Raw genomic sequence first — 16,981 nt, 5'->3', positions numbered from 1 at the left:
ATTGATTTTACAATGATGTATGTTTTTTATTTTATTTTTATTTTTGTGTCTGTCACGATTTGGAGTAGAAATAATGCTTTGATTTTTGATTTCAACCCCTCTTTGAAAAGCAAAATTCATGGAAAATTTCCAATAGTTTTAGGAGCATTAGGAAAAATCTTAAAAAAAATGACGGAAAAACGGGAATATTTACGCATAATCAGTTTTTGACTAAATTGATTTTTTTATTTTGCTGTAACTCAAAAACGAATCATTGTAAACACTTGAAATTTTCACCAAATGTTTATATTAACGTTATTTATTTAAGATTAAATTTTCAAAATATCTTAACTTTTTTTAAGCTATTTATAGACAATTGACATTTTTGATTTTTCTAAGCTTTTTTTTTTGAAATGCCTATAAAAAAAATTTGGCCTCACAAAATTTTTTTTAAAATTGAACACAACGTATATTATAAGTTATACTTATCGTAGTAAAAAAAAAAAATCAAAAATCGTTAGTCACAATTTTTGTTGATAAGCATTTAAAGTTCAAATGTTTACGAAAAATGTGAAAATCGCGTAATTTTTTGCGATTTATACTTAACGTTAAAAAATCCAATATAAGGTTCTTCATAAATTTTCTTTCAAGTAACAGTAAATAAAATTTCCAGGGTCAATATAGAAAATTTTTTATGAGCTTATGAAATTTAATTTTTTACGAAATAGCATAAAATAACGATATATTACAATTTAACATAGGCCTATAGGTAATAATATAATATATCCTAGGTACTAATTATCACAGACTGATAAATTTTCTGCGTTCAGAATCGTTTTTCGTAAACAATGATACCTGTCATTGTATTTAAATTTAGCATATCCATTATAGTGACCTACACTTCATTTCTTCTATGCAGCAGAGAGATTCCCACTTGCTTAACTTTTTTAAATACAAAAATTAAAGTGTTATTATACAAGTATTTTTTTTTTGTTTTTTTGGGAAGCAAACTCTTTAAAGTGTCAACTGTCAAGTTATATGAGTTAGTGAGGTAGCCAGAGTATAGGTGGCTGAGGGCTGTAACCCAAATCCCACCCCCCACAACGGACATTTTAATAAAAAAAAAATATTTCTATAGTCTATGAAAGTTACAGCAAATAAAAATTTGTGGCAACCATACAGGAACCAAAATCTAAAATAATACCTCGACATCAATATGCTAAACGATATTAACGATATTACGATAGCATAATATAATAATTATACTTATTGTATTATTGTACTTGCGTTCGCATGATTGTGAAAATATCTTAATATTTTATATTTTTAAAATTAAATTGATTAGAAATTAAAAACAATTAATGGTATATTATTCAAAAATTATTTAGAATTTAATTTTAATTTTACACGTTGACATAATTTTAAATTTTTCTTATTACATATTTTTGGTTTTTTATTACATATTAATCCCAGCCCTAATAATGATAATTAAATAAAGTAACCATAGCTGATAGATGAAACTTAATATGGTTCTTAAACTTGTATTTACATTTATTAATAAATTAATCTTTCCCATAGGCAGTAAACCAATTTTAATAAATGTTATTACCTATTACAAAAACGTCTTTACCCAGGAACCCATTAATATTCAAACTGCGATTAAAAAGCATAAGTTAGTCAAACAATTTAACAAACATCATAAAAAATCATAAGGTATTTAGTGAGATATTAAGAATTTATAATTAAATATTGGTTTCTAAATTACATTTCTTTGTATTATCGAATATTATTTATGTTATTAGATAGAAAAAAAATCAAAAAATTGTATTTTGTAATTTTAACTTTTAAGTATAAATTATTAATACCTTTACAAATTACTAATTAGTCATAACGAACTTTATAATTTGGTACTACTAAATAGGCCTTGATATAAAGCAATTTTAATTTCTGATCTATAAAGTTACTAAATGAAATTATTTAATTAGTTTTACTGCCCTAAAAGATGTATATTAATACATTATAATACTTAATAAAAAAAAATAATTACACATCATTGTAAAATCAATAACCATTTGCATGGCTTAAAATCTAAAATACAAACAAAACCATTAAATAACTGAATTTTTTTTTTTAATTATGCCATGTTTCTGTTCTTATCAATGTAATTATTACAATATTGTTTTATCGACTGCATTTATTAATGATAGGGTTTGACCGAAAAATAATTAAAAAATTTACTTGGGCACTAAACCAAGTTAGATTTAAATAAATGTTTTTGCTTCAATCATTAGATTTAGTGTGTATACTTCATAATATATTACTCCATATGACATTAAATACACTCTTATATTAGAGTATTACCAAAATTTAAAATTATGATTAAGTAGGTTACATTTGAGTTAATTATTATAACTATAGTATACTTATTTTTTTCATAATAGAATGGTTAGCGGTACGTTTTAAAGACGATAATATATTGTACATGTGCCCAAATATAAATAACAAAATTATAAAAATTGGATCTATCGCTATGATAGAGTGGAAAGATGGCTATAATTACAAAGCTAAAATTTTAAGTAAAGGAAGGAAGTACATAATTATTACTTTGTATTTTCTTGATATTAGATTACTATTATTACCTATTTTTATTTTATTTTGTGAACAAATCTATTCCCTTTAAATTTTAAAAATGATTACAAATGATGGTACTTTTAAATAAATATATGTATTTATCTTTATTTCAAGCTGAAGAAAATGTAAAACATTATTTAGATACAATTGGTGAAAAGTTTAGTGTATTCACAAAACTAAAAATCTAACTAAAAATGAGCAAAATTATAGAAAAAAAAATAAAAACTCTACTGAAAAAATGGCAATTACAGTTGATATTGATTTGGTGCAGCCAACTACCAATACCGATATGAACAATATATTATAAATTATAATTAATTATACAATTCATTTTTAGAATTATTATTTTTTTTTGACACTGAACTGTATGTCTGTTTCTTAAATAATGAATCCAGTTATATAACTCATTTATATTTTACATTATAGTTTTTAATGTTTTATGTTCACAGTATTTCCACCTGAGTCCAGTATAAACATTGTAGGTGATGAAATAAAAACCTCAGATGATATTGATTTGGCACAGCCAACTACCGATACAGGTATGAACAATATATTATAATTAACTATACAATTCATTTTTAGAATTATTATTTTTTTTTTGACACTGGACTGTATGTCTGTTTTTTAAATAATGTATCAAGTTATATAATTCATTTATATTTTACATTATAGTTTTTAATGTTTTATGTTCACAGTATTTTCACCTGAGTCCAGCAAAAACATTGTAGGTAATGAAATAAAAACCTTAGATGATATTGATTTAGCACAGCCAACTACCGATACAGGTATGAACAATATATTATAATTAACTATACAATTCATTTTTAGAATTATTATTTTTTTTTTTGACACTGAACTGTATGTCTGTTTCTTAAATAATATGTCTAATCATATAATTTATTTATAGTATAGTTTTTCATGTTTTATATTCACAGCATTTCCATCTGAGTTCAGCAAAAACATAGTTTCATCTATTACTTCTGTAAATGATTTACATGAAAATAAAAAGTACAATGAAGAAATGGCAAAATCCTCATTGGGAATACATATCACTGAAGAAGGTAATATTTTATCCTTTTTTTCATAATTGTTATGTTATTATACTTTAGTTGTCTTTAAATGTTTAAATATTTTATTTTTCCTTTTATTGCAGCCAATTTTAAAATAAATATGTTTTTGGAGAACATTCAATCTAATGAAATCAAACATAGTTACCATCGAGGTATTTTTAATAAACTGTAATAACTATTCTGTAAACTACCATTTATACTAATATTTATTTCGGTACACAGATTTAAGATCCAGTAAACCTAACCATTTCATGAATACAACTGAAAATGAAATTGAGTTATCTGATAGTTTGGACGAAGATGAAGATTCGGGATCTGAATATTTGCCATTTAATAAATCAAATGATTTATCATTTACTAGTTCATTATTACGTGAAATGGAGAGTGATGAATCAGAAAAGTCTTTAACTCTAGATGCTCCGAGCACTTCAAAAGTAATATTAGCTGCTGAAAATAATTTATTACCTTCAACTTCTTCAAATACAAAATTACCAAACAATAATTTACGTGTGCCTTTTGTACCAAAAAATTTTAACTTTGACGGTGAAGTAGAAAAAAGTAGAAAAACAGCTGTTAAAAACAAAAGAATTTGGGACAAATTAGATAGTTGCATATTTTGTGAAAAACAAGTTACAAATTTTACTAGACACATACTAAGAAAACACAAAGATGAAACCGAAGTTATGAAGTATGAAACGTTACCTAAGGGCTCTGCTGACAGAAAACATCTGGCTGACGTTTTAAGAAAAAGGGGTAATTTTTTAACTAATGTAGAAGAAGGTAATAAAATAAAGCCTGTTCGCCGTCCCTATGAGTTTGTGACTAAGCCAATTTCTGTAAAACAATACTTGCCATGTAAACATTGTCTTGATATGTATAAAAAAAAATATTTACATCGTCATTTCAAAATTTGTAAGAATAATACAACAAAATCTAATGGTAGAAATCGACCTCAAGCTGATGGCCAAAATTTGCTATTAACATTTACTGATACAGACGAAGAACTAGTGACAAAAGTTTTTCCAAGAATGGCAAGTGATAATATTTCCTTTGTCGCAAAATCTGATAAATTAATTAAAGCTTTTGGATCACGATATTTAAAATGCCATAAAGAAAAACATCTTATAGCTGTTGTTTCCCAAAAAAATGAGAGCGTTGGCTCGTTTTTTAATTTCAGTAAGATCATTAATTCCTGAATTTCACTCACTTCAAGAATGTTTGACACCAAAATATTTTGATATATTTGTTACGTAATGTGAAACATGGATTTGAATCACAACATGATTTTTAGCGTTTAAAAATTATACGTTTATTTTACAACAATATTGCGTTAAATGTGGCCGAATATGCCCGTTACGCCGGTTACGTATATACTGACGATTTGAACCCGTGCGATATGATCGCCGAAAATCTGTCTTATCTTATTTTTATCGATACGCCGCTACGTACCGAACATAGAGGCCACCTTGAAATAATAAGTTTCAATAACATAATAAATGACGAACAAAAATAATAATAATAATACAATAGTAATTGATACAATAATACCTAATTAATGAACATTAAAGTTTTACAATGAAAATATAAATACATTATTATGAAAATTATAAATCAATAATAATATACATTGATGCCTATTAATACACATTTAAATTTTAACTGATAATATTTAAATCTTTTATCTGTTGATTGTCATCAAAAGGTAATGGGCATAAATTACGTACAACTCGTTGAAACTTTCCATGACTGGTTTTAACAGTAGCTACGCGTACCTGATTATCCGTGCCGACGTGGATTTCGATTACCCGACCAATAGACCATTGTAATGGCGGAAGATTGTCGTCGCGAATGAGGACCACTGTTCCCGCTTGGATAGTGGGACCTTGAGATTTGGTCCACTTATTACGCGCTTGTAATTGCGATAGATAATCTCTACTCCATCGAGACCAAAGTTGTTGCGACAGTTGAGTGACCCTCCTCCATCTCGATAGCCTATTTGGAGGCGTAGTGGTTTCATCCCTATTAGGTAGTGCGCACAAAGAGCTGCCAATGAGGAAGTGTCCGGGGGTTAACACGGACATATCAGAGGGATCGGTGGACAGAGGGGTTAAACTGGTTAAAGGACGAGAGTTCAATATCGCCTCAATCTGTACAAAAATTGTATTCAATTCTTCGAAGGTGAGCGATGCGTTACCTAATGTTTTGTATAAATGTGTCTTAAATGATTTAACCGCAGCCTCCCACAGACCACCAAAATGTGGTGAGCGGGGCGGAATAAAGTGCCATTGAATACCACATTTTGTTGTTGCGTCGATGACCTGGTGTTGATGCTCCTTGGATAAAAATAGTGCCTTTAATTCTTGCAGTTGGCGATTTGCGCCTACAAAATTAGTGGCATTGTCCGAGTAAATGTCGGTACATAACCCACGCCGATCGCAAAATCTTTGCAGCGCGTTTAGAAAAGATTGCGTAGTCAAATCGCCGACTACTTCTACGTGAACCGCTTTGGTTGCCAAACACACCCAAATACAAGCATACGCCTTGTTGGTAGGCGCATTTCGACGCAGACTGGCTTTATATGAAATGGTCCGGCAAAATCTACTCCGACCTTCGAAAATGCTCTAGACGGTTCGACGCGAACTTTCGGCAAGTTGCCCATAATAGGTTGTACGACAATAGGACGGTATCTAAAACATTTTACACACTGATGCGAGATTGTGCGCGCAATATTTCGTCCATTCAGCGGCCAATATCTATCACGAACCGACGCCAGCATAGCTTGCGGGCCGCCGTGTAATAATCGTTGATGTTCGTGCAAAAATATTAACCTAGTAAAATTACTTTTTGCCGGTAACACGATAGGATGTCGTTGAAACGTTTCTAGTGTGGATGCATTTTTTAACCGGCCACCCACCCTTATTAAATTATTTTCGTCGACAAAAGGATTCAGATGGCGCAATGAACTCTTGCAATGTACCAAACGCGAATTTCGTAAATCCGATATTTCTTTATAAAAATATATTGACTGTATTTGTTTGATTATACAAAGGTTGGCTGCGTCGTACTCGTTTGCTTGTATTGGTCCGTAGGATCTATCAGAGCACTTCGACAGCGCGTTACGCACGAAACGCCTGCAATACGCCGTAACACGTATTAATTTTGTAAGCGACGAATATCGATTAAAATACGATTCATCGCGATCGTGGGTGGTCGTTACGTTTGCGTAAGATGTAATTTTTGACTCTGCTATCACCTTTTCACATGAAATAATATTTTTATTATTTTTCGGCTAATTGGACTGATCAGAAGACAGCCATTCTGGTCCATTCCACCACATTTTAAGATTTTTAATTTTAGACGGGCAACATCCGCGTGATATTATATCTGCCGGGTTATCGTGGGTACCTACGTGGTTCCAATCGTGTATAGAAGTACGGTTATGTATTTCTCCAATTCTAGTAGCTACAAACGTCTTCCACTTGGACGACTGTGACGCTATCCATGCTAGAACAACCATTGAGTCGGACCAATAAAATGTTTTTTTTATAGGCAGTTGCAAGCATGGTGCATATTTGGACACTAAGCGCGCTAGTAGTACGGCTGCGAGTAATTCTAGTCGCGGTATTGAAACGGTTTTTAACGGGGCTACACGCGACTTCGAACAGATTAGATTCGTAGTGCATTTGCCATTAATATTTACCACACGTAAATACAAACACGCGCCGTATGCGGTTGCAGATGAGTCTGAAAACCCGTGTAGCTGAATATCAGCTATCTCGTCTTCGCCAACAATGGACCTGTTAATGGCAAGTGTATTTAAATCGATCATTTTCCGACGGCCGTCTATCCAATCTTTTTCGATATCCGAAGGTAATGCAGCATCCCAGCTCGTATTTACCTGCCATAATCGTTGCATTATTATTTTTAATTTAATTATTATTGGACTTATCAGTCCTAACGGATCAAACACGGACGCTATCTCAGATAAGACAACCCGTTTCGTAACGCGTATATTTTCGTTATACGGGCGTACATTATATTGGTATGCGTCGATGTTTTGATTCCAATACATGCCTAGTATTTTCGTAGTATTTTCTTTACCGGTAAAATTATTAGTAACACCCACAGATATATAAAAATACTAGATAGCCGACTTGGAAATGATTTTGAAGCCCACAAAATGGCCGAAATTCTCTTATCTAAGAGGTAAATGTTTACATATTCACAACATTGATACAGAATATCATTGTTATCAGTTTAATATTTATCATATGAATATTAGACAATAGACATTCTAAGATCATGATTTTTAATTTTTATAACTCATATTATTAACTTTAGACTCATTAAACAGTTCTATAAATTATTAATAAGTACCTACCTACTTTTTGAAATACTATTTTCTTATGTGTTTATATTGTTCAATGTAAGATATAATGAAGTAAATATATTTTAATGTTTATGTATACATTAAACATTTTTTGCAATTCAAACAATTTTTAGAAGAAAAAACTGATGGAACTGCATCAGTTTTTAAGTGTAAACTTTGCCCATTAATATTTTTAAAATCTGAGTGAGTGAAATGTTTACTGCATACTCTGCTATATTTTGTAGGAACAAATCCTTTTATTTATATTGCATCTATCCACTTTTTTGTTATTTCTTTATTTAGAAAGGAAAACTAAAAATCAAAAGATAATGTACCTAAACATTCTATTTAAACAATTTTCAAAATGATACTTACGAAAAAAAATGGATACCATTATTTGCAACTCTTTTTGTGTTGCACTGCCAAACACAGCAAAAATAAACCATTTTGTAAAAAGAATACTACTTATGGCACATTACTATAAAAAACTAAAATTTATTAATTAGATGCCTACTTGTTTAAGAGAGCTAATCATTGTGCATCATATTTTAAAAGATTGGTATGATAATAAAAATGTGTATAATATAGCAATCTATATATCATATATCATATATCCTTAATATGTTAGGTATTATAATTATAATTATTTATTTTGGTCTTGCATAATTGATTTATTCATATAGGTTATAATATTTGTATTTTGGCATGGGTAACAACTAAAAATTAATTAATCAAAATCATTCTTAATAAAAGCAAATTGAATTTTACTAATTTAATGAATCATGAGTTTAAGATTTTAACTTTTAGTCAATGTATGAGCTGCAGATTTAATTACACCCTATGTTTAGAGTTAATACAAGTAAATTCCAGCCTTCACCTAGTTTATTTTCTTTTATATTAAATTAAATTATTTGTTCTTTCTCTTTGTTTACATTATTATGTTGTAGTATGACTTAGGAACATAAACGTTTATTTTTATATTTAGTTATTTTATTAAATGAACTCAGATCAACCAAATTCAAGCATGTGTGTATTGGATAAGCTTTAAACTTTTTTATTAAACATGTTTATCTGCATTGTATTTCTCGTTTATTATAATAAATAATATTATTAATGTTATTATTAATTAACTAAAATAATAATAGAATTTAAGATAATAATTATATTTATTATAATTAAATATTAATACATTTTTAATAGTTTTGTTTCCCGCCATAACATTATTACGGTTTATCACTTTATCATAATATATATTTTGTAAACATTCACCTCTTAGATAAGAGAATTTCCGCCATTTTGTAGGCTTCATAATTTTTACATTGTAGGAATAGGGAGTCGTCTATCTAGTATTTTTATATATCTGTGGTAACACCTGAATTTGTACCATTAACGTCTTTTAATAGTCTATAATCGTTACTGGACCATTTGCATAATTCCATAAGAGCCCCTTTTAAAACTGTTATCAAATCGTCGCGTAATTTCAATGCTTCAGATAATGATGCTGCGCCACCAAGAAAGTCGTCAACATAAAAATCTTGATTTAAGGCACGACAGGCTTCGGGATATCGGACAGCTTCATCATTCGATAGTTTATTTAAACACGCCGTAGCTAGATAGGACGCGGTAATTACGCCATATGTCACTGTTTTCAAGCAATACGTACTTAAAGGCTGGCCGGGGTTTTCACGCCATAAGATACGCTGATAATCGTGCTGGCTTTCAGTGACCCAAATTTGTCTATACATTTTTTTATATCTGCACTAATGGAATACTTATGCGTTCGAAATCGAGCCATTATAGATACAAGTTCCTCCTGTATACACGGACCTTTCAATAGTACGTCATTTAAGCTAATATTAGCGTCTGTTTTCGCCGACGCGTCGAATACTACCCGCAATTTGGTACTCGTGCTGCTCTCTTTCAATACGGCATGATGCGGTAGGTAATAATGGCGATCTGTCATTGAGGCATCTGGATTCGTGTTCGCAATTGACATGTGCCCAAGCTCGATATATTCGTTCATAAATTTGACGTAGTCGTTTTTTAAGTCTGTGTCCGCTTGCAAACGCCTTTCTAACGACAGAAATCTACGTAAAGCTCTCTCATATGAGTTTCCTAACTTAAGCGCCTTCTTAAATGGTAATACAACAACGAAACGTCCGTTATCGTCGCGTTGGACGTGTTTTTCGAAGTGCTGTTTGCACGCACGTTCTTCCGTGGTATATGATTGACCGGGTGCTATTTCTTCAAGACGCCAAAATGCAGCCATTTGGTCTTCGAGTGTTTGTAAGTTTGGTGAAGTATGTGCGAATAGCGATATACTAGCGTTCGTATTTCGAACTATCGAGTGCGGTACCGGACCGGAAATAATCCATCCTAATCGTGTATTCTGTAAAACTGGTCCGTTAGGTATTGGACGCAATTGTTCATTAATAATTAAATCGAAAAATATTTCGGCACCTAATATAATGTCGATCGCTTGTGGTGTGCCGAATGTGGGGTCTGCTAGCGCCAGCCCTGCAGGTAATTTAAGATTTGATGTTACGACGGGAATTGATGGTAAATTTGTAGTTAATTTAGGTAAAACATAAAAATCTAAATTCGATAAATAATTTGTTACGCGTGATTTTATATTCGTATTTACTATATGAGATGCGGAATGCGTAGATTCGTTAATACCGATAACAGCACATGACGTTCTTGTGCGTTTTAGTCTTAATTGTTGTGCCAGTGCTTCTGTTATGAGATTATGTTGTGACCCGCTGTCCAACAGTACACGACAATATGTCGGTTGACGATTGCTATTATAAACCATCACGGTTGCCGTTGATAGTAAAATTTGACCGTCGTTACCTTTACGATACGCATACGCACTCACCGATACGATCGGAGCGTTACTATTTTTGTCATCTTTTTCGTCGTCGCGGTCATTGACCTCGCTATGCGACGCGACTTGTCTGACAGGTTTATCGGTACGGGATAGATGCAATAGGCTATTATGCGGGCGCGAACATAGTGTACATCGTCTTGATTGACACTTATCACCATCATTATGTGGCCTTAAACATATTTTGCATAATTTTAATTCAATTACTCTTTTTATGCGATCCGAAATCGTCAAACCGAGGAGTGATGGGCAACGATATATTGTGTGTGCTTGTTTACAAGAATAACATTTTACTTCGCTGGTGGTGGCGAACACGTTCGATTTGATCCTTTTGTTCGCATTTGTTTTGCGATTATTGTTTTCAAATGTTAATGCATTGATTTGTTGAGACGTTTCCACTGCCTCTAATACTCGAAATCTTGATTGTAAAAAGTCGGTAAGATTTGAAATGTTGGAAACTTCTGTTTTGGACGATGTGACTTCCCATTCTCTCATTGTTCTTGCATTTAATTTAGATACTATTAAATGCATTAATAATGATCCCCACTGTTTTGGGTTTTCTCAAATGTTTCTAATGCTTTCATGTGTCCTATTAACGCGTCTACTAATCGGCGCAATTGATAAAAAGATTCTTTTTTAATTGGCTCCAAATCGAATATGGATTGTGTGTGTACTTGTATTAAAACCTTTTTGTTGTCGTAAAGCTCTGTTAAACTTTCCCACGCCACTTTATAATTATCGGCCGTAGTTTGCAGACAATTTATTACGTTTTCGGCGTCCCCTGATAACGACGAGCGCAAGTAAAAAAACTTTTGGATATCGCTTAGCGCCTCATTTTTGTGAACCAATGCCGAGAAAATATCATGAAATGACGCCCAATCTGTATATGCTCCAGAAAATTGCGGTATCTGAAGCGCAGCTAATTTTACAAACGCTTGGTTGGTCATTTCGCTTATTTTTGAAGACACGCGTGCACTATTTTCTGTACTATCTGAGTCCACAATTGAAGCACAGTCTGTCGCTTTTACAAACCTTTTACACTTCGCCATACTTTCAAAATATAAATTTTCAAAGTCAGATCGATATTTTTCTGTTTCTTCATTTACACCATTCTCTTCTTCTATTTGTATCTGTACTCTTTGGAATTCTTCCCATGTTTGTTTTGCTTTTTCGGACCTCAATTGAACTTGATCAATATCGTTGTTCTGACCACTGTTATCTCGTAGATAACTTGCGAAGCGCGTTAATTGGGCCTTAATTTGGCCTCGCTGTGTAACGAGCACTGCTAAATCGTTCATTACGTTTCGGTATGAACGATAAGCGATAATACGATATTATAGTGTATAGCCGAACAATGATGCAAATATTAATGCTCGGTATACCGATGTAGTCGATCAGATTGCAGTGACCTTGGATGAAAGCTGAGATTATGGTCTGTTTTAACAATTGTTGTGGAGACTTTAATTGGTAGAAATGCCCAAACTGCTATTTTTGTGACATAGAACTATACGTTTTTGTACGTAGACGATATATAGGAAATAATGAGGGAAAAGCCTAAGCGGAAATAAATATAAATTGGCAAACTTTTACCTGATGACGACTTGAATATTTGCTGCAATTAGGCTTGTTCAGATGACTTCTTAACTTCTGGTTAGTACTCGCGAGGTAATAAGGTTAGTTATTTATATAACAACTTAATTTCGCAATCGCGTTCGTGTATTCGATACCGATATTGTCGAAAATACACGAGAAAGAAATTATAAATTATAGAAATTTGTAGAACACTAGTTTCGCGTTCACGTATTCGATACGCCGAACATACGTGAAGAATATAAATAAATAAACTAGTTCGATAAAAAAATAAAAAAAAAAATGATTAATAAAAATACGATATACTATATAGACTATGGAGTAATACGTAACAACATCGACGTTCGCACTAAACTATAATATAATATTTAAAACTTTAGGAGCAACAATAATTGTTATTTAATATTTAATCCGTTTCGAAGGACCATATTACGTAATGTGAAACATGGATTTGAATCACAACACGATTTTTAGCGTTTAAAAATTATACGTTTATTTTACAACAATATTGCGTTAAATGTGGCCGAATATGCCCGTTACGCCGGTTACGTATATACTGACGATTTGAACCCGTGCGATATGATCGCCGAAAATCTGTCTTATCTTATTTTTATAAGACTACGTACCGAACAATATTAATTAAGAGTGCTAAACAAGTTGCACAATACAATGACAAAAAAGATAGCTTCGGATCTCCGTCTGTAGTTTTAAAAATCGGGCAATCATTGAAGCAATGCTGTGAAATTGCTGAGTTTATTTTATTAAAAGAAAGTGATGGCCTATATATGTATTCAAATGAAAAAAACGCGTTAAATAGTATAAAGTATATGATTGAAAAACAGTGGTCCTTTGAAATATCAACTAATGCTACCAAGGATATTTACAAAAAAAAAATGGAACAAACCAGCCATTTTACCACTTACATCAGATATAAAATTATTCAGAGATTATATTGTAAATGTAGAAAAGGACTCTTATGAAAAATTAAAATTAAACCACAATAATTTACAAGCATATCTTGAACTACAAGAAAGCACTTTGGCACAAATTGTTTTATTAAACCGTCGGCGGTCAGGAGAAGTACAAAGAATTCTTCTTGACACTTACAATAATTCGTTTTCTGAAATTTCTCAAGAAGAAGTACTAAACGCCTTATCTCCAGTAGAATTAGAACTAACCAAAAGTTTTAAACGTATAGTCATTAGAGGGAAACGTGGAAGAGGAGTTCCAGTACTATTTAGTCCTCACTTACAAAAACGTCTACATTTCTTAACATCCTTAAGGGAAACTGTTTGCTTTATTGATAAAAATAATCCATATGTTGTGTTCAAAAGATTTGCAGACAAATCCTGTAACTTATCAACTAAATGATGGATCAGACAATATAATCTTAGGTGGTTTTTACGAGCAGGAAATAAAATTAACTGATTTTCCAGACACTTTCCTCGTTGAACGTATTATAAAAAAAGTTGGGAATAAAATGTTCGTTAACCCTTCAATGCGCCGTGTTGCTTATTTGCAACAATCTTTTTTTCATTATTCGTAACCTGATTTTTCTTATTTTACATCACTATCGACATCTAGCGGATGTATTAACTACTATTCTATATGTAAAAAATAATTATAACATCTGATTGACACATTATCGACTGTATTTATTGATTGAAAATGATAACACTTGATATCTGTTATTTACATGAGATAGTGATTTTGATATTGTTATATCTTCCATAAATATTATGCTATGACCATAAAAAAAGTTGTTTTATATTATTCTAAACGTATATATTAATATTGTAATTGGTGCCGTTTAATAAAACTGTTTTATAGTTGACTTTAAGTCTAATTTAAGATTGTTGCTTATTTGCAACATTGCGTACGAACTTTTTTTTTATTAGACATGAGTAGATTTTTGAGTGATACAGAAATTGGCCATTTAGTTGCCAATTGGGATGAAAGTGATGACGATATTGAATGTTCTGATGACGAAAATGAAATTTTCAATAATGAAAATGAAATTAATCATAATGACAATGATATTAATGATAATTTTGAACCTGATATTGAGATTGATATTGATAGTTTACCGATTGTTTTTGACGACGAAGGTGAGTATATAACTATTCCTAACGATGAATGTTTCAATAACACTCAAACACAGTTATTTAATAATGAGGTTGTGAGTATAGATGTTTGTGAACCAGGTACCTTTTCCTCCAATACTTTTATAGATGCATCTACAAAAAGTAATACATATAATATGACCAGTGGTCATTGACCACCAGTTCTAGTCCTACTGTAATACAATCGGTTAAATCTAAAACGCTTCGTCCTAAATTTTCACGTAAACTAATAGAAATAACTGTACAAAATCCTGCACCAAAAAAACAAAAAACAGAAGAATTTAAAAAATTAAAATGGAAGAAAGGTAACTTAGTTTATGAACCTCAACTTATCACCCACGATGAAAATTTATTGCCAAAAAATATTGTAGAACTTACAACACCTTATCAGTTTTTTACATATTTTTTTAATGACGAACTTTTAAGTAAAATTAAAACTGAAAGTGATCTCTTTGCTGCACAAATAGACATTAATAAAAACTTTTCAGTTACTATAGATGAGCTCAAGAGATTTATTGGTATTCTTATTTATAACTCGGTTTGTGTAGTGCCAAATGTTCGAGACTACTGGGGCGAACATTTAGGGCTTTCTCATGTATATAATTCTTTAAGTCAAAAAAGATTCGAAGAAATACGTAGATTTCTTCATTTTAATGACAATAGCAAAATGTTAGAAAAAGATAATATACTAGTACATTATGATAGATTATATAAAATACGTCCCCTTATTGATCATTTAAATAATAAATTTAACTCGATTCCTTATACAAGAGACTCAAGGCCGCCCGCAGGGGGGGGCAGGGGGAGCCACGCCCCCCCCGCTCTTTAGGATAATTTGTTTAAATATAAAAAAAATAAAAAATAGAATTTATGATAAGTGTATTGTTTTTTCGCTGGCCCCCCCGAGAAAAATTTCTGCGGGCGGCCTTGAAGAGACTTGTCACTTGATGAGCAGCTTTGCGCTACAAAAGCGAGAAGTTATTTAAAGAAGTATATGCCTGCAAAACCCCATAAATGGGGTTTTGAATTTTTCGTATTGTGTAACTCAAAAGGTTTTTCATATCAATTCGAAATTTATTCGGGACAAGAAAATGATCAACGATTTAGATCGCCAAATGAACCAGATCTCGGTGCTAGTTCTAACATAGTTGTACGTCTTACTAGAAATGTTCCACGCCATAAAAATCATAGAATATATTTTGACAATTTTTATACAAGTATTCCACTAGCTGCCTATTTGCACAAAAATGGAATTTTGTGTCTAGGGACAGTCCGGAAAGACCGATTACCCAACAATAAAATACCTAGCGATCAAATAATTAAAAAAGATGTACGCGGAAAATCGTATGAATATTTTACCGTTTTTGAAAATACGCCCATGTGTGTGACTTCATGGAAAGACAATAAACAAGTAAATTTATTATCAACTTATTGTGGATCATTACCAATGCTGACTGCCAATAGATTTGATAAAAAATTAAAAAAAACAATTAATATTGATTGTCCTACAGTAATCAAAGAATACAATAGATTTATGGGATTAGTCGATCTTTTAGATAGTCTCATTGGGTGATATAAAGTTCGTATGAGGTCAAGAAAGTGGTACATGCGAATTTTTTACCATTTGATTGATACATCTATTGTAAATTCTTGGCTCCTATATAAAAGATCGCTATCTCAGCTTGGAAAACCCAGTAAATATACATTAGCCGACTGGCGAAAAAGTTTAGCGTTTACTCTTACGAGAACAGGTATTGTGCAAACACCAACTAGAGGCCGTCCGTCATTAGAGAGTAACATTAAAAAACAAAACAGAACTAGACCAACCCCAAGGCCCACTCAAGATGTAAGAACTGACAACATAGGACATTTTATAAATTATAATGAAAAAAAAGGACGTTGCAAGTTTCCAAATTGTAAAGGCTATACAAATTATCAGTGCAATAAATGTAAAGTTTATTTATGCGTAAAATCAAAAGGTGTTTGTTTTACCGATTATCATATAAAATAAATATTAAAAATGTAACTATTATATTATAATTAATAATCTAAAAGTATAAAATATAATTATTTTAAGAAAAGTGATACTATGATAAGGTTTCAATAGTAAATTATTAATAAAATATGATACTTTAGTACCTATTTAATGTAAAAGAAATACATGAATAAAGTATAATTATGTTAAAATTTTAAATATTGTTATTTGAGTATTTATTAATGCACGATGTTGCATATTTGCAACAATCTGAAAATCTTGGTTTTTCAGGAAAATATAACAATTAGAATTTTTTAGGTATTTTTTCTGTTATCTACGTCGAAAAACACATATAAT

General features: G+C 31.3%; 1 protein-coding gene across 1 annotated transcript; it reads right to left on the bottom strand.

Annotated features, from left to right (window-relative positions):
- Positions 1-9,401: 9,401 nt before the first annotated feature.
- On the bottom strand, positions 9,402-11,431 carry LOC114131952 (uncharacterized). Its single transcript, XM_050209966.1, has 2 exons — positions 9,877-11,431; positions 9,402-9,658 (listed from the first exon to the last, which is right to left on the bottom strand). Exons 1-2 carry the CDS (start codon positions 11,429-11,431, stop codon positions 9,402-9,404), a joined length of 1,812 nt encoding a protein of 603 aa, XP_050065923.1.
- Between the last annotated feature and the right edge of the window lie 5,550 nt (positions 11,432-16,981).

The sequence above is a fragment of the Aphis gossypii genome, unplaced genomic scaffold, assembly GCF_020184175.1.
Source record: "Aphis gossypii isolate Hap1 unplaced genomic scaffold, ASM2018417v2 Contig00674, whole genome shotgun sequence".
Classification (NCBI taxonomy): Eukaryota; Metazoa; Arthropoda; class Insecta; order Hemiptera; family Aphididae; genus Aphis; species Aphis gossypii.
This window is presented reverse-complemented; position numbering and strand designations above follow the sequence as displayed.

What these genes read in the sequence shown, in the direction of transcription:
- LOC114131952 (XM_050209966.1), bottom strand. Translation starts at nt 11,431, where the DNA reads ATGAGAGAATGGGAAGTCACATCGTCCAAAACAGAAGTTTCCAACATT. An exon ending in AAATGACGTACTATTGAAAG is followed by an intron (nt 9,659 to 9,876) that starts GTCCGTGTATAC and finishes CGTCCTATCTAG; the next exon opens with CTACGGCGTGTTTAAATAAA.